The sequence below is a fragment of the Mastigoproctus giganteus genome, chromosome 3 (genome assembly GCF_048544385.1).
Source record: "Mastigoproctus giganteus isolate SK-2022 chromosome 3, ASM4854438v1, whole genome shotgun sequence".
Lineage (NCBI taxonomy): Eukaryota > Metazoa > Arthropoda > Arachnida > Uropygi > Thelyphonidae > Mastigoproctus > Mastigoproctus giganteus.
Window position 1 is genome coordinate 88,040,999 of NC_143577.1, and position 25,574 is coordinate 88,066,572.

General features: G+C 37.6%; 1 protein-coding gene across 1 annotated transcript in view; it reads left to right on the top strand.

The window, feature by feature from the left end:
- Positions 1-21,535, top strand: part of LOC150088137 (neuropeptide FF receptor 2-like) — a 65,632-nt gene extending 44,097 nt beyond the window's left edge. Inside the window, exons 2-4 of the mRNA XM_090370041.1 lie at positions 935-1,140; positions 10,996-11,178; positions 21,251-21,535. Coding sequence (XP_090226167.1) covers positions 935-1,140; positions 10,996-11,178; positions 21,251-21,535 — 674 coding nt within the window. The remainder of the gene's footprint in view (positions 1-934; positions 1,141-10,995; positions 11,179-21,250) is intronic.
- Positions 21,536-25,574: the final 4,039 nt, after the last annotated feature.

A 25,574-nucleotide genomic window follows, 5' to 3' on the forward strand; every position in this document is an offset into this window, starting at 1 on the left:
CTCTTTTGGAAACGTATCAGAGATGAAAAACATGAGTTTTGTGTATTATTCAACTCACATATCTCAAGCAGGCCGTAAATTTGTGCGCTGTGCACGTAATACCCAACAAAGTCACGTAATGTTTGGCTCTTCAGTTGAATAGCCAAAGATACTACTCTTTCGAAGAATGCCAATTGCTACTGGAAATGTATTTGAAAGGACTGCTGAAGTCCATCGTCAGATGTAATGCGTTTACATTTGATTTAATGAAAATTTCAAGTTTACATTTCTTCAGATATTTCGCTCGTGCTTTATGGAACTTTGCAAATATGTATGTGGAGAAATTGGGCTTTCAATAGGAACAAATTCTTCACATACATATCCGATGAGAATATCTCATAATATAATGAACGAGTGATTTACGCGCTTTCTTTAAGTGATACATTCCTTCCCCCCACCCCCACAACACACACTGCATGCACAATGACAAAGTTATAATTTTGTCAATATGGGGAACCTGATGCTTACTTCGTTCAGAATTAGATAAAAAATTAACTTTTAAACGATTAAATTTATCGTCTTGAGGAGATTCGAAATCCAACCGTTTTCCGGACAACGTGGCAGAACAATCGAAACCACGGCGTACGAAACCCTTCTTCAGAAGGACTGGTATTTACCAAAGAAATTAAGATTAACTTTGAGTATTCTGCGGAAATTTCGAAAAAGTTTTTGTTCAAAGTATTTTTCGAGTCTTCTATACGACGAATCTTTTAATCATTTAAGGATTAGTTGGGTTTTTAGGGAACTGTTTTCGTTGTGAACAACGTTTAACACATTAAGAGGTAGTTTTATTTTTGAAGGCTGTTTATTGACATTGATCCCTTAATTCTAATAACTTCCTAGATAAATTAATACAAATTATGAGAAGTATTTATTTAGTTTTGTTCTTTTTCAGTAACATTTCTATTATCAAGCGACTTTTCCTTAGTCGTAATATCCTGCGATCGGTTACTAGGAGTTATTTATCCCTTCTCTCCAAGAATGACCAAAGAGACTGGTATAATTGTCATAATATGCATCTGGATTGCTGCTATTGGTTCTGCCGTTCCTCTTGGTCTATCTCGTCATCTGATACAGCGTCAGTGGGCTGACTACTTGGAGGTAATTTTTTTTTAAATTACAATACAAGTTACAAGATTAGCTAGTCCTAGTTAACAATTAATTTTGATATTTTGAATATAGCAAAATAAATTTGAATATTTTAGCATTTCAGTAATTAAAATGGATGCAGAGTAAATGTATAATGTCTCAAATTGTCAAAAGCGCAGCAGGTGACGAGAGATTTACACATCGAAAAGTACAGGGTGAGAATTAAATCGCTTTCCATTAACTTTTTCGGTTGATCAATCAATGTCACACTCTTCAGAAAGCAAAGTTTTATGTAACAAGGCTCATAAATAAAGAAATCTGGATGAGACTGGATCAAAATTTGTCAGCTGTTTGAAATTACTAACGGTTGAAGAACGTAAGTACGTATCCTTATCATTGGTTTTGTGCTGTCCCTAGAATAGCATAGAAAACCAATGAAAGAGAAAGACAGAATGGTTCTTGGTCCGTGCTGGCTAAGGTACTCGTGAACCTCATGAAACAGCATAGTGTATATCGTGATCCTAGAAGTTTCAGGAAAACAAATCTCAGATGGGACAGCTAAGGAAAGATCAAAAAAGTTGCTTAAGCATTACGTGTATGCACAATCGCAGTGCTAAAGAATTCGCTCTACTACTGGATATTTTATCAGCTAAGAATTCTAGAAGCCTCCAATTTTAATCCTTGTTAATTTCGGCTGTGAGGATTCTTGAAAGATTACATTTACAAAACCTGGCCTTCGAATTTATTAGAAGGGAAGCTTGCATTTTGAAGAAGAGGTTTCAATATTTTTCCAGAATGCTTGAATAACTGAGTAATTTTGTTTCTGGACTAGCTTTAATAGTTGAAAGTGAAGGAGGCGATATCGAACACTTGAAAGGAAGCTGTAAATACTTTCCTTAAACATTTTGCAATATTCTGTAGTCCCTTGAGGTAATTTAATAAATATTGCTTCGTAAAAGTTTATCTGCATATTCTCTAAAATACAGAAGATTCTTTCCAGCTGCAAAAGCTGCGAGAAAGAGCTGACGATTTCTAAAACACCAACATTAGCGCTTTTTCCGCCAAACTAAATAAATGTCCTCTTAATCCAATGAATCCCTAAATACTGAATTCCCTCACCGTTTCACTCAAAAATCACTGAGCATGTATGTCATCTAGCAAGAGGGATCCAAACTTGAAACTCAAATTTTTACTCTGCATTGACCACATTGCTGATTTTACAGTGCTCAGGATCACCACCACATTTTCTCCTTTTCACGAAGGGGCATTCTTCTGTGAAGGTCGGGAACAACTAAGGTTCAGGAATTAGCAAAGCTACCCTCTAACTACCCCATGATCGATCGACTCTCTCACACTCACACACACACACACACACACACACACACACACACACACACTAAACTAGCCAATTTCTTATTTATCCATCTCGGCATCATTTTCGTAATGATATATATATCAGAATATTTGTCTTCCGTGACGGCAGCTTCCAAATTATTATAACTCTCCTGTGTCCCCCTCTGTCCACACTCAGTTTTCCCAACTGATACAGGCTATGTGGCCTCTCAACCTATTGAAATATCCCTGCCAATACCAAGACTTCATACATCACCGACCTTGGCAGTCCATGATCACTCCCCGATGAGGATTCCTGTGCTGTCAACTCCATTATACTACTGCAGCGCTGGGGATGACCAAGTTCACAATTATTCTTGTCTCTCCTACTTTTTTTTTCTTCACTTAAATATTCTTTTAGAGGCATGGTGCGTAGATATATCAAGAAGTGAAAATTGGTGAAATAATGAGCACTGAAACCTGCATGGAGTATAACCTGCCTTGAATTTCTTAAATAATTATAGATTATTATTCTCAGACGTTTCCTGTATCATTTCTTTAGTCAACTCTCGTAATGTCGTCCTTATGACACCATCAGCATCGCATACCAAAGTTTGGTATGTGAAGCCGATGGTGTCAAAAGTTCACAATTATTCTTGATAATAGTGAACTTGATAATCTGAACTTCATAATTTCCAGCTCTCATACTTTCCTTAACATGTAATGTATGGAACAATTAACTAGTTGATTTAAAAATCGTCTCCATTCGCTAGTTTTTCCTAGCAGTTGCTCCAATCAATAAAGGGAAGATTGAAATCTTCCATAACAAAGCACACGCACTTAATTATTAAATAATTACTGAAACGGGTGAATTATGAAGTTAATTATTCTTAAGCTTTTATTACTTCATTTGGCGCTCATGACCATATTCATTATACCCTAATCACGCCTCCGAGAAAGAGTAAGTACTCCACATAAATCAAAAATTAAATAAAATGTAAAAGGAAAGTAAAAAGCAACGCAGACGACTTTTATTGCTAGAATAATTCTGCAAATAACTTATTCAAAGCATCACTTGTTCATCAGTGTACAAGCATTATGAGCAAGTTCATCTAAATGAAGCAGCACGTGACTGGTTATTTTTTTAATAATCAGTCACGTGCTGATTATTTAAAAATGACCATATTCAGGTCACGTTTCGTTGATTTAATTAGTTTTATGAATTTCTCGTAACAATTTGATCTATACCTTCAGTGTACTTGAATTTCATTTTTATCACACTTCAGAATTTTAACATTATCCTTTGATGTTCATTGTATTACGATTCTATTCAATCATATAATGCAATATTTGTGGTATAACGAGTCACGATAGTAATGCAGTTGTTGCGAATGCATATTTAAGATTACCCCAATAAGCAGAATCAACGCTTTCCACCCAAACTTTAATGATAATTAGTATCGTCCATCTAATTGCCGTTATATTATATCATTGAAATAAGATAACGACAACGAAATGCTTTTCAAAATTGTCAACTATATGCAATATAATGTACGAAAGGCAAAGTTATGGCATCAATAAGTAGTCAATCGAAGTCATTATCAAAATGACTATCAGCTATATGCTATCATTATCCTATTGTCTGATAATGACTTCAAGCCCCGCGGCATGTGTCAGATATAACAACTAACAGTTTCTTCTGATTAACAGTACAGTAACACAGGTCAGCAAATATTTTTTATCGAAAAAAATATGCACTAGACAGATCTTTGGAACACAGATTCCAAATCGGTTCTTCGCTTTCTCTCGTCTGGTTTTTTTTGATTAGACTGTTTAATGGTATAGTCAGTCTCAACATAAACACGTTGAAAATCGTACCACTTACATACTTATTAAGCGTATTATACCTATAAAATTAATAAATAATGCATGTGTGTAATTATTAAATAACCAACTAACAGCCAACTAACCAACTACTGAAAAATCATCAGAACTTTGAATTAGAACTGTCCAGTCGTTTTCATGTGCTGCAAGACCTTGACGCAGTTATTTCAACCGATAGGGACAAAGTCATTGAGACTATTGTAGACACTGCCTATGCCCTTGCACCTACTGTAAAAGGAAAACCAACCAGAATATCAAAAGAACAATTGCCATGATGAAAAAGAGACGAGAAATGAAGCTAAGTGGTAACAAAAGAAACAAGACAGAATATATAGAATGTGCTAGAAGCTCATAAAAAAATAAATGCGCAATTTCAACGTTCTCATCAAAAGAACACTAATAAAATCAAGGGCTAAAGAAGACCAGATGATCAATGGTTACACACAAGACCCAAATGTTTGCTTTTAAGCTTCAGAATGGCGTAACAACAATACTAAAACAAGTGAAAGAATTTTATTGAAACCTTTAAGGATAAAGGACACTAACTGGATCCAACATCAGATGCAAAAACTGTCCCAGAAATTTTGGTGGAAAAAGTAGATGCTATAAAATAAATGAAAAATGGAAAAGCCGCTGGATCCGGTAAAGTCACTGTTGAAATTTTGACACCCCGAGGCCAGCCGGTATGTAAAGCTCCAGCGAAACTATTTTCAAAAGGCCTACTTAACAAAGTACCCATAGCATGGAAAAATGCAGAAACCATTTACTGCACAAGAAAGGTGACAAGGCAGATTTAAAAACTACCGACCAGTAAGTCTGTTACCATTTGTCTACAAGGTTATCACAAAGATAATTTCAAGAAGAATAGGCACAATACTTGATGCGACACAATCCAAAGAGCAAGCAGGTTTCAGAAGCGGCTTTAGTACAATGGATCACATCCAACCTGCGCAGCAAGTTATAGAGCTACACAATGAATACAACCTTGCATTATGTAAAACCTTTTTAGGCTATGAAAAAGCATTCGACTATCACAAAACAAGCAATAAATAACGCCCTAATTAACCAAAGTGTAGAGAGAGCCTGCATAAATATTCTCAAATCAATATATGAAAAGGCAATTGCATCAATATGGGTCAACAATGATAAAGTTCAACTCAACATAAGAAAAAGGCGTCCGACATGAAGACATTCTCCCCGAAACTATTTTCTGCTTGTTTAGAAGAATATTTTTGCAAGCTAAATTTGGATATTAAGGGACTTAAAGATAAACGGAGATTACCTAAATTATTTAGGATTTACAGGTTTCATTCTCTTTGACAATGATCGGGAAGAACTGCAGCAAAACATTAAATTACAGCAATGAAAGCAATGTTCAACAAATTTACCAGACCAAAGATCGATGGGCAAGAACTCAGGATGGCATCGATCTTGTCGATGGAAAAGATTTCAGCCCTATTGCCATCAGTTGTGGGTTCCTTGAGATATTTGAAAAAGCAAGTCAGCCCTCCATTGCAGATCATTGTTTCAATCACCGGCCCCCATACCTCAATACTGTGATTAAGGGAGATCTACAAATAGCAACTTCATGGACACCTTTATCAGAATCCAGAACGCCCTCAATGACAGGACACAGCTAGACGTTATTGTTATTATTTTTTTTAATATTAAAGCTGCCTATGATAAGAGATATAACAGCTCTAATCACCATTCTCCAGCATTACAGGAAGTACTCTCAGCATAATTAAATCAATCCTGGAACATAGACATCTCCTCAACTCACATCGTAGCTTCCGGACAACGAACTACTATATTAGAGGTATCCCACAAGGGGGAGTCTTATCATCAACCCTATTTGCTGCAGTGCTAGATCCCTTCCTGGCATCCCAAACTGATTTCCAGTCATATGCTGATGACCTGAAATTTCACATTACATCCTCTAACAAAAAAGCAGGTTCTTGCCACTACTCTGTAGGCAAATAAAAAAAAATCGATCAACTTGAACAGTTTCTGGCCTAGATTAGTTTACAGATTAACCAAGCAAAGACAGCCCAAATGTCATTCAACTGGAAGAAGTCACAATAATATCGAAGTTACCATCAATGGATCACCCATTAAAAATTTAAAACGCACAAGGGTCTGACATTCCAAGCACACCTCCTAAACACGAAAACAAAAATACAATTGTGCTATGTGAGCAATCCGCCAGGAACTAACGGGGATACACAATGCTGAATTGGTCAAGAAATACATCCTCCGATGTCTCTCCCCCATTCCTCTTGATGTAGCAACTATTTAGTCATTGGCCCCCTACAACACATTTCAAGTTCCTCAGCCTGGAATACTGGCTCCTGGAACGGCTCAACTGGCGGACTGGCAACCAGTATACTATTTCTAGAGCCCAACTCTACATCAATCTCGAAATCACACCATGGAAACAAAAAATTGTGGCAGCTAACCTTCTTACACTGGCCGGACTAATTACAGGACGACTTGACGGCCCTGATATCAGTGACCTAATAAAAACTCCCCGAATTGCAGGAAGAAGTCAGGTGGACAAAAGGCTCCCGCTGAGCATCACTTTCAGCAACATCAAAGGCCTGAGACGCATGTTCCCAGGAAACACGGTTGATTTGATAAAAAGTCTAACCATCGACCTCGATAAATTCTGCCAGCTGCACACCTACAGACGCCAAAAACTAATGGACACATACATAAATTTACCGTTATGACCCTCACAGGGACACCACCAGAAGGAAAATATGGACTGCCTCAACCAGGTAAATACCTTCTTGTACATATACTTCACGTTTTATCCAGCACTTCTGATTAAATATTATTTTACTTAGTTTGGGATACTATGGTATTCCACAATTTTCAAATATGTAAATATTTTTACTTTCAGGTTAAGCACACATGTGGCTCCATGTAACCCTGGACACATGTCCCTGCCTTAACCTGTGAATGTAAAAATAACCCCACCAGGCTTACAGCTGTCCAGGAAGTGGCTCTAGTGCAGAGCAATAAACAGATAATAACTAGAAGTGGAAAGGAATATTTATCTTGGACAAGAAATTTCAACAGATAGAAATATCATGATGGAAATTGAACGGCGCATAAAATTGGGAAGCATTTGGAAAGCTTAATATATACACTTCAAGACAAACTTGCCACTATCTCAAACGAAAAGTTTTTGATCAATGTATATATCCTCCCTGTCCTAACATATGGGTATGAAACATGGACATTGAATTCCAAATCTTTACAAGGACCGAGGGTCATACAGAGAAGTATCGATCGCCGAATTTTGAACATAACCAAATGAGACCGAAAAAGATTGACCACATGAATTTTGTAATGGATACCGCTTGACTCTAAACGCCCAAGAAAATGACCAAAGATGAAGTGGATTGATGAAATTGTGAATTTGTCGGTGTACAATGGAAACAGAAAGCAAGACCGCAGTTGTTGAAAACGTTTTGAGGAGGCCTTCATCCTGCGGTGCATCGACAATGAAATTTTATGATATGTAATTATTCTTTATATATATGTGCAATTGTTTGAATATATCTACATTCGTGTAATTTCTTAATTTAATTCTTTGATTATAAATTGTTTCTGGTAAAACCTGGAGAATTACTGAAACTGATTCATCAACATTCCTTCGAAAGTATAAAAAATGACCAGCAAATTGTGCTGTGTGTGTGCGGTTATTCCTAACGAAATCAAAACGGCGTACAATCAAGCAGTTTTGATTTAGTTATATTCAGAAAATTTACTAGTTATCCTCTTGATAAATTTTACCAGTATTAAATTAAATTTCTTTATTGCTGCTATGTACTAGAAACAATTCTTATCACGGCGACATGGTCAGGAGGTTTACGTTAAGGAAGAAATGATACATGTGATTAAAATGGGAAAATGAAAAGTTACATGGGAAATAAGTTGCACAAAAATTAAAACAAAACAGAAATGAACATCGTAACACAATTTGGAAGAATTTATTCCAGTTCAACAGATGCGATCCACTCAAGAATGGGAAAGGTATTTGTATTCGGTAGCCATTTACTGCAGATTAATTCCGAGATGGGGCAGTGCCTGAATTTTGGGGAGTGTCTGGGCAGGCAGGAAACAATTTACCAGTTATACTTTCCTCTAGGACCAGAATAAGGCGTGGGCACCATATGTCGATGCCATTTACTATATCCGTGATACTGGCGGTGCCAAAAGACCACGATGGTGATGATTATTTTCATCATGTAAATGTGGATTCATAATGTGGTTTTCTCAGTGAAAAATTAGCACAATATTATTTATTCGAACCTGGATTTAGCAATGAGACCAATCCCTAACGATGACAGTATGCCAATTCTGTAACCTCCACAACATGTACTAGATTCTTTTGAAGATGAAATGGCATATGGGCTTAAATAGAATTTCAGCCGATCTTGAGAACACACCCGATGAAAAGCGGGAACTGTTTACTCAAGACGAGTATACATTATTTGAGATCTTTACCTCTCCAAAGATAAATTCGAAATTCTCGCCTCGAAACTAAAGCACTTTTTAAAAAGTCCAAAGTGTATAACTATCAAAATTTGTGATATTCTTTAAAGTAAATGGTCTCAACGGAGTTTTTGGAGAGCTGTCACAACAACATTACATCTGAATAGCACCTCATCGTCAACTCGTCACAGCAAAAATGAAAGCATTCCTTTGCATAACGGGAACCTAAAGCCATCCATCACCATTGCCCACTGTTCATATATTGCGGAGTTGAACTAACATTCTGTTGCCACCAAGCATAAGCTACCACAACTCCACTCCTATAAAGGAGACAGTATAACATAAGAACACTACTCGAAACGGTTCAATATACCGCTCAATAGAACATCTGCAATGGACCTCATTGAAATCATTGGTGTTAATGGCCCTGCAAGATGAGTTCACAAAATATTGTTTCCTATACTAAGGGACAGCAGTAATACCACAGATATTAACATCAGACGTGTCTATTCTCAAAGAATTATACTTATGAATCAAGAACGAGTAATATGTTCCATTAGTGGATCCAATGACTATTTTTTACTTTCACATTAAACTTTAAACCAATCCGTAACGAAAGTGGTGGTAAGAAATTCGAGAGGATCATTGCTTAACTCAGAAATTTCCAAAATATCAGTGCTGCAAAAGTGAAAGAGGGAATTTTTAGTACTGAGACGGAAGTAAAACAGGGGGAAGGCGGCCTATGGCAGCTTTTTCAATAATTACAGTTACCCCGCATGCAAAAATGGAGGTCAGAAATTGCTCGATGCATATAAAGAAATATGCATATCATTGGGGTAAACGAGTCCATCAATGAAAAATCGCTACCAAAGTTTCTGGAACGAACATACTTTGACAGAGTATTGATAAATGTTGTACTCGACATTCCGGACAAAATGTGCCAAAAGAAATTATCCCCACTACTTTTTCATTGTACATATATTTTTAAAATATGCGTACTGTATTATTTTACCTATGTGTATGAAGTGTATTGGGTTTAAACTGTAAAAGTGATAAAAAACAATTGTAACCAGTCTTATGTTTTGTAAGGAAATCGTCTTAATCAACTTGTACTGATCTGAAAGAATTCTTGGCTAAATGCCTAAGAGTATGAAATAGTTTATGCATGGGTACTACAAATGTATGTGCAATACCCATCACAAACAAACTCTTTCAAACTTACACTGATATTATCAGCAGTCGTATTACAAAAATTACAAGTGCTAGGGAAAAAGAAAAGAACATTGAGAAACATTTGAAATCAGCGAACAAAACTGGTTTACAGAACTTCAGTTCTTAAGTGTTTTGACATCTTTGATTAAAAAGAGATGTTTTGTTGAAATGTAATACTTCTCTGAAATGCATTAGAACATTGCATTTGTTTCTGTAATTGTTTTAAATTTCAAGAATAGTCTGACTATCGGCCTTACGAATTTTCTAGATATTATATTCAAGACCAAATCCAGTGTCACTGTAGGTGAAGTGATTATAGTAACTCAAAGTTAAATATTTATGAGTAATATAGAATTCACACCTGCAGGTAATCCGCGCGTTGCACTTTACATGATTGCAGAAAGCGATGCGAATGAGCGCTGAAATACGTCCGGGTGATGAATAACCCCAGGAGAAAAAGTGCGTATTTTTGCAAAATTCGCTCACATACTAAAGTATACAGTCCCTACTGGATATATTTCATTTACCAGTGCTCGTACTTACGTATTTCAGTATGTTAATGGTTATACAGAGTCCGTTATATAAGTATAAACATATATCACGGGCTCGGTATAAATTCATAGTTCAATCCAACAGTAATAATATGCAAATGATATCATAATTGGCATCGTATATAACTTCCCTCCACTTTGTACATTACTGCGTACATTTTATATATTATTATTAACACGGAGAAAGCGCAAATCTCATAAGACTGCTGAAATTGAGGTTCGTTTTTAGCATTTTTATGAAATTATCCATCAAGTAATCACTGATGTTTGTATATTACAGAAGTAATCCACAATTATATATTTATTGTTAAACTGAATTTCTTCAGAAAGAAAAATTTTATAAACACAATTTAAAATTGTTTAAAGTAATTTTTTCTTTCAGATTTTCTGCAATGAAGACACAGGGAAAACCAAGTACTATTGGCCTATCATTCTAATTCCTCTGTGCTACCTCCCAGTAGCGTCGATGACAGTTGCCTACTCTGTGATCATCCGCAAACTGGACCAATACGAGCATATCCTATTTTTGAGGGAGCATCCTCTTAAAATACGATATCGAAGAAAGGTAAAGTAATCTACAACATACACTCCTTTGATCTTCGAATCTTTTGATCTTCACAAGATAAATCCCCTAATAAGTGCACTCTTTTAGAAAAATAAATAAAACCGTTAAACGACTAATTCTGTGGAGCAAAAAAAGTGTAAATAGAAAGCTTTTATGTTAGAGAGAGAGATCTCTAATATGATTTGGTCTATTTAAACGCCCTCACAACTGAGAGCGGTTATAAACGTTGTCCTTCCACACAATAAGAAAAAGGCCGGTTCCAATTCTGTTTCAACGGGAATACGTCATGGACTTTTTCACACCAGAAAAAGTTAGTTGTCCTTGGACAAGGGGTACATGGTTTTAATTCCCAGAAGTTAAGTCTTTTCGTTCCTCAAAATAATAAAAGCAACCACAGAATGCACTCAATTTGCAGACCCGATATACTAACCCCTCACTACCCCCTACATCCTAGTCTCCTCGGGAGAAATTCAAATCAACACTACATCAGTAAGCAGTTTGAGTTTAGAATTTTCGCTGTAATAAGGCCGTATGGCATCAGTACATCGGTTTTGAATATTACCTATATTCTTCAGTCTGCTTGTTTTACGAGATTAGAAACAACATTTCAGGAAGAAAACTCCTCGCCAACCTCGTCTTAGACCGACTAACTATGTAATAAGCACAACCGTCTTAATTGGAAATATTTCTCAACCTTGGCTGAGGAAGGAAACCAAATCCAGGCCTTTTCCATAAGGTCTAAAAGAGTTGCCTAAATGCAAGAGCTGCGCTATCCAAGGTTTAAACAAACTGATTCTCATCAGACGTCAATACATCATGTTTAATTGCGTGTATTCTATTATGGTTTGCATGTATTCTATTATGGTTTGTATGTACTAACAAAGAAGAAACTTAAATTTCCGGAGGATAAAAACCTGTATTTTCTACTGAGACAAACTCACTATATAGACTTGACTGTGAAAAGCTTTTTCTAGATAATTCCCTCAGTCTGATAGGATCGAACCAAAGACCTTTCCAAATGGATGAAAAGATAGCGGTTCCCTCGAGCTGCTCTTCTGAAGCAGAATGATGCCAAAGTCAGACATAGCTATCGATATAATACATTATATGGTACAAGTTAACTGAAAAACTTCAAGGCTACTGAACTTACCAGTAACTTATGTGTTAGGTCGATAGCTTGATAGTCTCACTTTGTGGTGTGTCTATGCTGATCATCCTCTCATTGGTTTCTACTGATCATGACTGACGACTGGTTTCAATCACTGTCATTACTAACATCCATCTCAAATCAACCTGCACGTGGCGAACTTCCAAATTATTTTCTTAAAATCAATTTTAAATAACATAACTTTCATGTCATTATATTTCCTAAATGCTCAGTTAAAAAAGGTAAAGTAAGCAGCAGCAGCCATTACCAATCCACTGTAGAATGGAAGCCTCATAAATTATTCATGTTGAGGGAAATGTACCATAATCTATCACATTAGTCCAGTGCTAGTTGGCAGATCGACCGTATTTGAACCCACGTCTACTCAAAGAGACGTGTGCTACTGCACTCCAGCACCTTACTACTATGCCTTAGTATGAACTTTAATAAGATTAGTTTATTTAATAGGTCGCATCTTCCATATTACATTCACTTTTACATTGTAGTGATGTGCGGCCGATATTACGTTTCCTGAATAAATAATTAAAAAATACCGATTAATCTATTTTTCGCTCTGATTACAGTAAAAATGTAAAAGCAAGTTGCAATCCTCAATATCCTCCAGCTACTCTAGAGATGTTAATCATTTCCAAAGAAATTACTCTCGTAATACTGCAGATAAACTTAACTTTTATACATTTGTGCTTCAAAGTTTTTTTTTTTTTTTTTTTTTTTAATGAAACCCCAAAAAGGGTATTAGAACGTACAGCACTTAGCACCGTGCATGGATTGATGTGAAGAACGGTTGTCTTTCCTTACCACAGAAATATAGAATGGATAAATAAAGAGAAGTTGATTCTGTGAGTTTGGGGTTGGACAGTTAATGGATGCTGACTGCTTGCAGCGCGAGTTCGGAGTGGTTAAGAAGAGTGGGATAATTACAGATGACAAATCAGAATGGAGTCTAGAAGCTTAAGAGGTTTTGGGTGCATTGCCATAAGTGCGAGAACAACATTCCATAGGGCAGATTTGCACAGAGAGTAATTGTTTAGAAGAAAAGTAATTCTGAGAGCGAAAAAGAAAACTTGTTTTTAATGTAGAGGAAGCAATATTTGTGGCGTGCGTATGACGTGATTAGGGTGATCCCTAGTAGAGATATGTAATCCTGTCTAGAAATGTGTCATCAAAGATGGCATTCCTAGAACCTAGGAGTACTTTTTTTTTTTTTAAAAAGAAAAACGACAAGAGTTTCAGAGGATTAAAGTTCTCTTTTTTTCTAGGTTTTCTTTTCCTAATTGGAGAATTGCCTGGAGATCGGCATTTAAGGACTTTGTGGAGGATATTTGAGAAATTGAAGTACAGAGAAAATTTCTCAAATTGGAATGCAGTGTCTATCAACAATACTTTGTTTATATAGAATTATTATTAGCTTCATTATTAATTAATGCCAATATAATGTGGAATAGTTATATAAAATGAATAAAATAATAATGAAGCTAATAGGTGATAATTTGCCGAATGAAGATGCCAACGGGAGATGTCACTTGCCTTTGTCTTTTTTGAAAATAATCTTAAGTATCAAACACACATCGTTTCGCTTTGCCTCCATGGCATAATCCTCTCTTCGTACAGTCCTCATTAAACCTCGCTATATAACAATATAATAAAACTATTAGGTATAAGGTCAAGACTTAAATTTTTTATAAGAACTGTAGAGGTTTAGGTTTTCTTCACATCAGATGCACCACTTCGGCGAGATTGTTTTTTTTTGTTTTCTTCTTTCAGGTAATACAGATGCTCTTCATTTATCTGTTAAATTTTATATTTTGTTGGTCTCTTCTACAAGGATTGATCCTTTTTCGTCATTTCAAAGACAAAAATGTTGAGGTAAGATCTATTTTAATTACTTTGCATATCTTGGCTTTAAAAGAATAAGCATTCTTCGTTTTTTATTTATGAAAATATAAATGGTTAGTTATTAATCGTGCTTAGGGTGAGTTGCATTTATATCTCATGCCTGATTTGCTAATACATAAAATACATGTAAATAAATATTATTAAATCATAATAATTAATAATATAACATTAAATTATGTAATAATAATAAATATAATGTTAAATTATATAATAATAATATTACATGAAAATAATGTAAATTAAAAAATATATTTGATACTTAGAGCATTTTCAAATTGCTCTGAATATCAAAACAGTCTTCGTTTCAAAAGGGTCAGTCAACTACTGGATCCTTACTGATAGCCATTAATAAGAAAACTTTTAGTCGTGATGACTTTCCCATGTGTAGTTGGTCCTTAAACGTGACTTACTAATATTCTTGCCTGTATAGCTCTTGTATCCGTTATTTTTACAAGTTAGCTCTTAAAAATCTGAAGGGCGTAGTCCTGTTTCCTTTAAGGTTTCGGCATAAAGAAATCAGAAGCCTAATTGCCATACTAAGAAGGCTTTGACCATGAGGGCCTTTCTCCAGCCTTGTAATCTTAACTTGTGTTATTAAGTATGAAAACTTTCCCTCTGTTCAAAAAGCGTACCTTCTAATTTCTAATGACAAGTACAGATTCTGCTAATCTGATAAGATTGTTCTAGTGTATGTTAGCCACAAAGGGCCAAAATGGCTTGGAACAAGTAGAGTAGTCTTTTTTTTTTTTTTGGTTATTTCTATAGCTTACTTTAGAGTATGACATAATAGCCTTGTACAAAATAAAGAAATACAATCCGACTAGTGCGTGAGCATGTCTTCATAATGGCATTGTATCCATCTGAAAATTGGTTCAACAGGATTATGCGCCAAGGCCGGAATTGTACAGAAAAAAAAGAATTCAGCATACTATAGTAGCATCTCCAGAAAAGCACTTGGGGAATGAGATTAAATGAGCTCTTGGACTAGAGATCCGCAACTATCCAATTTAGAACTAGGGGAAGCATTCGATGTAACATGGACCAGCATCCCTGTGGCACGCTCTCAACACTTCGTTGAAATACCACTGCGAATTCAGGCTGTTCTGAGGAAAAATGAAGGGACCTACTCTATTTAGTAATTATACTTTACCCAATAGAAAAGGCCAGTCGGTATAGTTGTTTTTAAGAACTGTATTTATCGATTCCAAATTCTTCGTGCTTAGTTCTCTTAGTTAAAAATAGGGGTTCGGTCGACAACTAAATGTGGGATGCATATTTAAACATAAATCTCCTAAATTATAATATTTAAAGTACCTTCGAGTAACTGGTAGCGAAGTTGGTAAAAGAAATTTAGGTTTAAAATGATTGCTTCTTTGCGGGAGGAAGAACCAGAGTCGTTGTTGCTGCTGAAGGGTTTTAGAAGCATCAGCAACCCAGGCCATATTGCTCTGTGTATACTGTCTGTAAATTGCGTATGTTCTGCGATCGATTTTCTGGGTGGAAAAACCCGAGTTTGCGGGAAGAAAACTATGCTACCCTCCCCTGATACAACCAGAAGCGCAAGGCTTCACAACACTTTCCCGAGATAAACTCAGCCAAGAGCTAATGAAATCCACAAAAGTTCTTCCTACCCAAACACGAATCTAACGCGACACTTTTTCCAATTTTTTAAAAATAGTGGTCATAGCCACCGCATTAGCTGGCAGGGCAACTGATCTCGGTTTAGCGAAACATGCTTCTCTCATAATTCTAAACATTAAGTTTATCTTTTGTGGACAGAATTAAATAGGAGCCACACGAAAACGAATTACGTTGTTTCCAGAATCCTGGTCATGTTTGTATTGCTGTTTTCAACTAATTCAATGTGCCACCACTCGAAATGTATTGGGCGGAGGTAGTCAACCCTCATGGTGGCTTATAATTCTAGTTGATTTTACTTGTTTTTACTTACTTTGTAGAATCTTTAAAAAATAAACAGAAACACTCATGTTTTTCAGATCCCACCATTTATTCAGTACTGATGATTTATTTAAATAAATTAATTAATTGTCCGATTCCTTTTATGCGTCTTCGTGATGATGCTATAATATATGCCGACGATATAAAGTTTCTGACCTTAATCCCACCGTCTGCAGACCCAATGGCAATTACGTCTTCCATCACAGAGAATTTGACCGACCTTTCAACTTTTTTTTTTTTTTTTTTTTTTTATGAGAACCCCAAACACGAGAGGTATTAAACCTATAGTACTTAGTACCGTGCTTGGGTTGGAGGTTGAGAAGACGAAAGAAGATATTTGTTGATATTGGACTTGAACTTCTGTAGACTGTAATTTTCAGGAAATACGTATGAAGGAAGTTGTTCCAGAAAACGGCAGTTGAATGAACAAATGAGGAAGATGAAAAGTTGGTTCTGTGGGTTTGAAGTTGGACAGTAAATGGATGTTGGCTGGTGGCGGCACGTGTTCGGACTTTTGAAAGAGAGAGCGGGAATTATAGAAGCCAATTCAGAAGAACAGTGCCCATGGAAGTATCTGTAGAAGAGGCATGCAGCAGAAACAGTGCGTCTATGAGACAGCGAGTGGAGAGACTCTGTTAGAGATGAATCATTAATTAACCGAACTGCCCTCTTCTGAATGAAATCAAGAAGCCTGAGAGAGGCTTTGGGGGCACCACCCCAGATGTGGGAACAATATTCCATGGCAGGGCGGATTTGCGATTTATACAGAGTGAGCAGCTGTTTGGGAGAAAAGTAACGCCGAGAGCGAAAGAGAAAACCAAGTTTTTTAGATGCAGAGGAAGCAATATTTGTAATGTGCTTGTGCCAAGAGAGATTAGAAGTCAGGGTAATCCCCAAAAGAGATATATCATTTTGCCTAGAAATCGGAGTGTCACTAAAGATAAGCATAGGAGCAGAAGAATCCTTTTTGCGAGATATAAGACAAGATTGAGTTTTAGAAGGGTTGAAATCAACTAAGTTGTCTTTGCCCCACTGGAGAATTACCTGAAGATCGGCATTTAAGGAATTGGCAGCAGATTTTCGAGAACTTGAAGCTGATTGAGCAGGACAAGGTTTCTCAAAATGGAAAGTTGAATGCAATGTGCTATCATCGGCAAAACTATGGATAGGATTTCCAGTCAATGGAAGAAGGTCATTGATATACAAGAGGAAAAGAGTGGGGGAAAGAACTGAACCTTGGGGGACACCGGCATTAGTGGAGAAGTTAGAAGACAGAGAGCCATCTACCATCACCCTCAGTGAGCGATCAGAGGGAAAACTGGATAACCAATTACTAAAAACAGTTGGCAAACCATAAGATGGAAGCTTGTTTAGAAGACCTTTATGCCAAACACGATCAAAAGCCTTTGAGATGTCAAGAGCAACTACTTGTGTTTCACCGAACCTTTCCATTGAATTAGTCCATAAATGGGTAACATAAGCCAGAATATCACCAGTGGATCGACACTGACGGAATCCATACTGGCGATCGTTGATCAGACGGAAAGTTTCTAGGTAGTTTAAGAGTTGGCGGTTAATTGATTTCTCCATTACTTTAGAAAGAGTAGAAGTAATTGCAATGGGACGATAATTGGATGGGAGGGATTTGTCACCCTTTTTAGGAACTGGCTGGATATGAGCAAATTTCCAAGCAGAAGGAAAAACACCTTTGGAATAAGAAAGTGAAAAAAGGCGGCAAAGAATAGGAGTAAGTTCAGGAGCACAGGTTTTGAGAACAAGTGGAGAAATACCATCAGGACCTGGAGCTTTCTTAGCATCAAGATTCATCAAAATCCTTCTGATATCCTTTTGACGGAAGACCACAGGAGGCATTGAATGGAGCGTGTTAGGAATGGTGGGAGGTGTTTTACCAAGATCATTAATACATGAGCTCAAAGAAAAATGGGATGCTAGCAGGTCAGCTTTATCCTTGGCTGAAGTGACAACAGAACCATCTGGTTTGGACAGAGGTGGGAGCAGAGATGGGCAAAAGTTGCGGCCAATAGCTTTGGCAAGAGACCAGAATGCTCGGCTACCATTAGGGCAAGAAGCAAGTTTTCTACTCTTAGCCTGTTCAAACTCTAGTTTGGACTGATTAATAACTGCTTTACAATTGTTGCGAGCTTTGGTGTAGGCAGAAAATGAAACTGAAGAATTAGAAACAAGCCAATTACGATATGCAACGTTCTTCTCTTGGACAGCCTTAGCACATTTATTGGAAAACCAAGGTTTAGATAAAGGACGAGATTTTAAAGTGGAGTGTGGGATAAAGGATTCCATTCCTGCAAGAATAATTTCACTGACACGATCTGAGCAAACGTTGACATCAGAAGTTTTGAAACAGTAATCAGACCAAGGAAAAGAAGAAAAGAAGTCTCGCAGGTCATCCCATTTTGCATTCTTGTAATGCCAAACAATACGAGGTTGGGAATAGCCATGAGATAAAGGTTCCATTGGAGAAGAGGCAATCGCCAAGTTGTGATCTGAAGTGCCTAAAGGACCTCTCACTTCGACCGTGTACTTAGAAGGGCTGTTTGTGAGAAAACGATCAAGCGTATTGGCTGTATGATTAGGATTGTCCGGTATTCTTGTAGGTAAATGAACAATCTGTGTAAGGTCATTAGCAATTGCAAAGCCTCAGCATCTCGGCCAGCTGGGTCGGTGTGACTAGAAAACGGAAGCCAGCTGGAGTTGTGAACATTAAAATCACCAAGGAAAATTACTTCACTGTTAGGAAAGTTGGACTGGAGAAAGTCAAGTTGCAAAGAGAGGAAGTCAAAGAGTTCCAAGTGATTAGTGGAGTTTTGGAGAACGGTAGAGACAACAGATGAATTTGACACAGTGAGGTAGAGAGGTTTTAAGCCAGAGAAGATCAAAGAGAGGAGATTCCAAATTGTCAAGTCTCTGACAGGGAATATCAGAACGGACATATGCACAAGTACCACCTTTGAGGCGAAAGGAATCATACAGCAAATAATTTGGACATCTGAGATGAGCAGTAGTTGAATCAACTGATAACTGAGATTCAGTCAGAAAAAGTACATGGGGTTTGGAAGACTGCAAGTGGAAATGGACATCGTTAGATTAGAATTGAGACCACGTATATTTGTGAAATGAATTAGGAAGTCCTTGGGAGGTTTAGATCTTTTCGCAGATAAGCTTGCTCTATTATTTTGACAATTCATGGTGTATTCAATAGTAAGAAAAAGTGGGTGGGACATGCTGTATGAAGTAATGAAATTTTTGGATATGGCGTACATGTGGTAAGAATATACCCAGATCCTTGACATAACGTGGCCTCGACAATGCTCCCCGCATACACACTACTCGGACTCCCTCCAGTCACTATCTGGCAGAGTAGAGGTAGCAAGATTATACACTAGCTGATCCGGAAGCTTCCTAGAGAGTTACCAATAGGTTCAGTCCGGTGTACTAACTAGCGGCCGGCCTGCGAACACCGTTTTAGAGCTGTACCCTCGAAATGTAAGGAATATGGGATCTCGCCACGACATTCATCATAACCTCAAAAATCATCAATCATACTGCATGATGGAAGAGATAGGGAAGGGTTGGCCGGAACTTAGCTCTAGAGACTAAACATGGGTTCCACCACTTCAAGCCTCCAATAAGCAAAGTGGTGGTATTTCACCGGTTGATGAGAGTCATCTACCACCTAGTACTGCCTGGTAACATAGAGGGGCGGCGTTCCTCCATGTGGTGTGGGCGCCACACCTCGACCCCTGCTTACGTTGGTTCACACCTGGGTGGTCACCCACCATGTACTTGTGCATGAAGGTTATACCCAGGATTACTAACAGTCCCACCATCGTGAAGGTGCAAGCAGAGGATTTGGCTGTCATAGACCGTCTGGACTTCGCCGAAATTGGGTCCACTTTGACTTGAGTGTCACCCGAATATCAGTTCCATCAGCGTTTTAGACTCACAGGTAGCAAGAACAGCTTGTCTGGCATATCTGAGAGAATGTCTGTGACAGCCTCAAGGACCAACTTACATGAAGATGTTTGGATTAAACCTTAACCCTTCAAAATCTGCAATAATGATATACTCATTGAAACACCAACCAACAATAATTCAACCTTCAGTTTTAGATACTCTCATCCCAGTAGTTACCTGCCATAAGGATCTCGGTATCTATTTTGATCCGAAGCTGAAATTTAATGTTCACACGGAATACCTCCGGAAGCGATTTAACACCCTACGCTGGAGAGCGAAACAACACCTACTTCATTCCAATGATGCCGCAACCACTACCAGATATCTTCAAGCCACTGTTTATCCGGCTATTTTATATGCAGCTGAGATCTGGGCATCTGCGTCGCCCTCTCTTCAAAAACCGGTGTTCTCGTGTGAATACTGGACCCTGAAATGGGCCACAAATAAGCATCGCCGACCCCCTCAATTGAGAACAACTGACATGGCTGAGCAGCTAAATGTACCCAGGCTTCCGAGGTTAATTGACAGCAGGCGTTTAATGACCTCAGTAAAAAAGTACACAGGAGTGATAAACGCCCCAAACATCTTGGATTTCTGTCAGTGGCACTATCCTCCGCTATCCTTGAGGTCAGATCCCACACTAACCCTCAAATACAACCGGCTGAAACTGTAGTCGGTTCTTACCTGCCCAGGCACTCCCCAAAATTCAGGCACTGCTCCGTCTTGGAGTCGACCTACAAAAAATGGCTACCGACTACAAATACCGTCACATGCTCCTCCAGTGGATTACATCGGTGGAACTGGGATAACTTCCTCCATATGACGTTCAGTCCTCATATTTTCATTATTATAATTTCATTTTTACATGTTTAATTTGTGTAACTAATAATTTCCATGTAATGGTAAAAAATGTTTTGCCAATTAATCTCAATATTATAATGTAAAACTCCTGGCCAATGTCGCCGTGATGAGTATTATTGTCTCTAGTACATGTCCTGTACTTATCAGCAATAAAGAATTTATTTATTTATTTATTTATTATACGTGTCGTTTCAGCTTCCTAGGTGGTATCGTCACGCTTTCTTTCCAGCACACCTTCTGACTATTGCTAATGGAGCCATAAATCCAATAATTTACGGAGTCAACACGGAATCATTCCGCAAAGCTTTCAGATTTCTTTTCCCGAAGTTCTTTAAGAAAAACCGCGTATCGCCAACACCAAGACAAATGGTCCACTATTACCCACAAGGAAGAACAAATCCTAATGCCAACCGTGTCAAAGATAGAAATCAACGAGCAACGCCACCTACAGAAGAGATAATCTTACGGCCCAGCACTTAGAGATATACAGCATTCTTTAATCTTTATTTGAGGCAGAGTGCTGCACTGCCAAACCAAAGATTTCTTTGACTGAATGATTTAGAAAGGTGAACGGCCACACAACCAGTAAACCGAAGCTAAACGGTCAAAAATATTGCTTTTTGACAAGTGAATCGTATAGGTATTTTCTTGTATCATCCTTTGGATATTAAAGGTAAATTATTGTCTAGTGTCTCTGAACATGCTAAATGCATTGTATCCCTTTCTTCTGTAAATTTTAGCAAGTATGAAGTTCCCCCCATGCCAGATTCTCATAGAACACTAATACGACTTGTTTTTATGAAAGTCAATGTCCCAGTTACATTAAAAGCTGTATTTAAATAACCAATGGCACAAAGGGAATGATATTACTGTGATAACTGACTTCCGAAAACAAATTACTTTTGTTTTAGCGCAGAAAACAATATCGACAGCGATTCGTTATAGTTATACTAATATAACGTTCTTTAGAAAAGCTGTTATAGGATTTTAGGCACACCAGCGACATAGCCCATACTGAGCCGATTAGAAAACTAGAAATGGTGTGCATTAGGTACACACAATTTCCAGTTTTCACTAATAGTAAACTTACTTACCACTGCCTTACCATTAATATCCGGACACCCTTCTGTTGGTAGTTTCCCAAGCACCACGTATCAGACAACTATAAATAGGCTCGTAGGCCTTTGAGACAATAGTACGATTGTGAATGCAAGGTGCCGCGATTGATGGAATTGAAATTCCAGGCTGGAATGATAAGGTAACGCATAAGCAATCGGCCTGTACATGACATTTCGACGGCTGAAGATTGGTAGGTCAACGATTAGTAACGTTATTGGCAACTGGAACGATATGGTGCTGAAACCGTCACGAAACGACCCGAAAAACTTCCGAAGCTTACAGAACGTCAAAAGAGAAAGTCAAAAATCGTCTGCTCGGAACGCAGGTCGAAGTTGTCGCAGCATACCAGGACCTCAGTGAGACGAGTGGAGCAGTCCACAATCCACTAATCACCCCTGACTAATGCAGATGCCGTCTAGTCTTGAACTGTAGACCAATGGAAAGCTGTACTTTTGAGTAACGCCACGGTACATAGTCTACCAGGCTTACGGCCGTGCCTGTGTGTGGCGAATTCTCGGAGAAAGCTACCTGCCGGACTGCGTCCCCACAAATTTTGGCGGAAACATCGTGATCATCTGGCTGGGACCTGGGATCATTGGTTGTTTTAGGCAAAACCATGAATTCTAGGTCTATCTAGATCCTCAATAATGATGCTTGTGGCAGCAAGTCGGGGAAGCCCAATCCTGTATCAGCAGGACAACGCTCCACGTCCTACTGCTAGTGGTGTGATGGATTTGTTCGAGGATGTGAACGTAGAAAAATTGAACTGGCCAGCCCAGAGCCACGACCTCAGTCCTACAAAGAACATTTGGGTTGAACTGAATAGTCGGATGACTGTAAGGAGAGACTGCCCAAAAATGAGAGCTGAATTGGTCGCCGCTTTGAAAGCCGATTGGCGGAAAATCAGACATTTATACAAAGCTGGTGAACACGGTTCCACGAACTATAGAGGTTATCACAAACTGTAAGGTTGCAGCATACATTAGTTCTCCTGTAAATAAAGATGATTTGTAGATATCCAGGTATCCTGATATTAACAGTGGAGCAGTGTGTATAATTAGATAGTAATAACACTACTGTGAGTGAAAATACACACTAATGTCAAAAACGTTTCCGTAAAGGGGTCTGTAGATCTCAGTAATTTGGGAGCCACTAGTAAATGGGGATTCAACGTTTCGGCAAACTTACAGAATGCTACTTCCCTAGGATAAATATTCTTCCAAGGATAAACATTCTGTAGAGCTTTTTTCTCAGATGAAGTCTGGTTTCATTTGTATCGAAATATCAATGGCAGAAAGTCAAATATAGCGAATAAAAAATCCTCGAGCAATATTAGAAAGACCCCTCACATTCAAAAACATTGGTGTTCCACATCACGTAGGAATATTATATTGGCGCATTCTTTTAATGAGACGGTGAGAGGTGGATGTTAATTAGGACATTATTACAGTTTATCTGTATACTATAAGTGGATGAACGTTATTGCTAGTTCCAGCAGAACGAGGCGACTGCAAACACTTATCGCATTTCAGCGATTCTATTGGTGGAGTTCTTAATTGACCGTTTCGAAGGATTTATGGCTTCCCTGGTGGCGGGATCTGTTAACTCTTTTTTACGCTAAGACTTTAAATTAATCTTTGTTAATCAAATATATTCCATTAACAAAGACTGATCATAAAAGTATTTATTCTTCAACAGGTGTTATTTCAGAATATTAAGTTAAATTAAATTAAAAGGCTGTGGCAACTCCTCCATAGAACAAGTCGGTAGCATTAAATATCTAGGGAAGATCTTTACAAATAATAATGACCAAGGCACAGAAATTAGAAGCAGAATTGGTATGGCCAAAGAGGTGTTTAAGAATCTTAAGAATTTCCTCTATGACACGAAACTGAATTTCCAGAAAAGATATCGAATGGCCAAGTGCAACGTCAGGTGCCTGACATTGCTAACTGAAAGCAAACAAATTTAAGTTTGTTTTATTGTAGAAATATCTTTTCCAATGTAAAATAATTTGATGTGCTTAGTGTATATTATTTACAAAAACTGATATCACACTAATATTTTAAAATAATTTAGATATGGAGCATTACTCTCCTGTATGGATGTGAGACCTGGGTCATGCGGAAGGCGAAAGTCAGGAAACTGGAAGCCTTCGAGATGTGGACGCTCAGAAGAATGCTCAAAATTCCATGAATAGATTGGGTCACAAATTATCAAGTCCTTAAGAGGGTGAGGACCACAAGAACACTAAGTACAATTGCAAAGAGAAGGACTGCCTACCTCGGGCATATTATGAGGAGCCCGCAATATGACCTCCAAGAGAAGATTAAAGGCAAAAGAAAGAAAAAAGTGGCTTAATAACATCAAACAATGGACAGGGGGTCTTACGACACAAGGATTATTTCACAAAGCAAGAGACAGTTGGCTGGAAAATGTTGGTCTCCAACGTTCAAATTGAACACGAAACGTAAAGAAACATATCTAAATTATTTTAAAATAATATTTTTGGAAGCAATATACACTAAGCGCATATCAAATTTTACATTGAAAATGATATTTCTACAATAAAACGAACTTAACTTTGTTTCGGCTAGCAATTTCAGGCATCTGACGTTGCACATCAATATGTAATCTATTCCTCGCGCATGGTGTCAGCCAGAACAGTATTGGCTGTATTCTCTTTGGTATGAATGATGTCGATGCCAGATTAGCAGCAACAGTACATAAAAGAGCTTCACGGCAATGGAGGCCTATTTGACTAAATATACACCACGTCGATAATTCAAATTTTAATTATAAAATAATCGTCCTTCCCCGAAATATCGTTTACATTAAGTGCATTTGTGAAAATAATGAACATTAATGCAGTTTGGCTAATAATTAACCGCTTTGCTCAAAAAAGTTGTGCTGCTACGGTTAGTACGTAGATGCAATGTAGCCGAACAGGTTTCGTTATCTAAATTATCACTCGCATGAATAATAATATTAGACGTCGCGGAGAATTACGAACGCATTAGGGTGACTACACATTGCCGAGAGAGCGAGAAACAAGTTCAAATTTTCAGAACCAGAACAGTCTGAATTCTAAAGAAATCTGGGAATAGAATTTTGAATAAATTGTATTCACCTATTAAAGAATAACTTTTAAGCGTATTCGCAATAAAGGACATTTATTTTGTTCTGCTTTTCACACTAAACAATCAACTAATTTTAAACGTGGCTTAAAAAATAAACTCTCGAGTCTATCCAAATTTGCTTAAAATTGGAGAAATGAAATATGAAAACTTATTCTAAGAAATCAATTTATGAATCCTGGACTAGCATAAAAAAACATTCAGAGAAAAAGAATCGAAAACCATTAGTGGTTATGTCCGCTCCGCATGCTTTCCAATACACT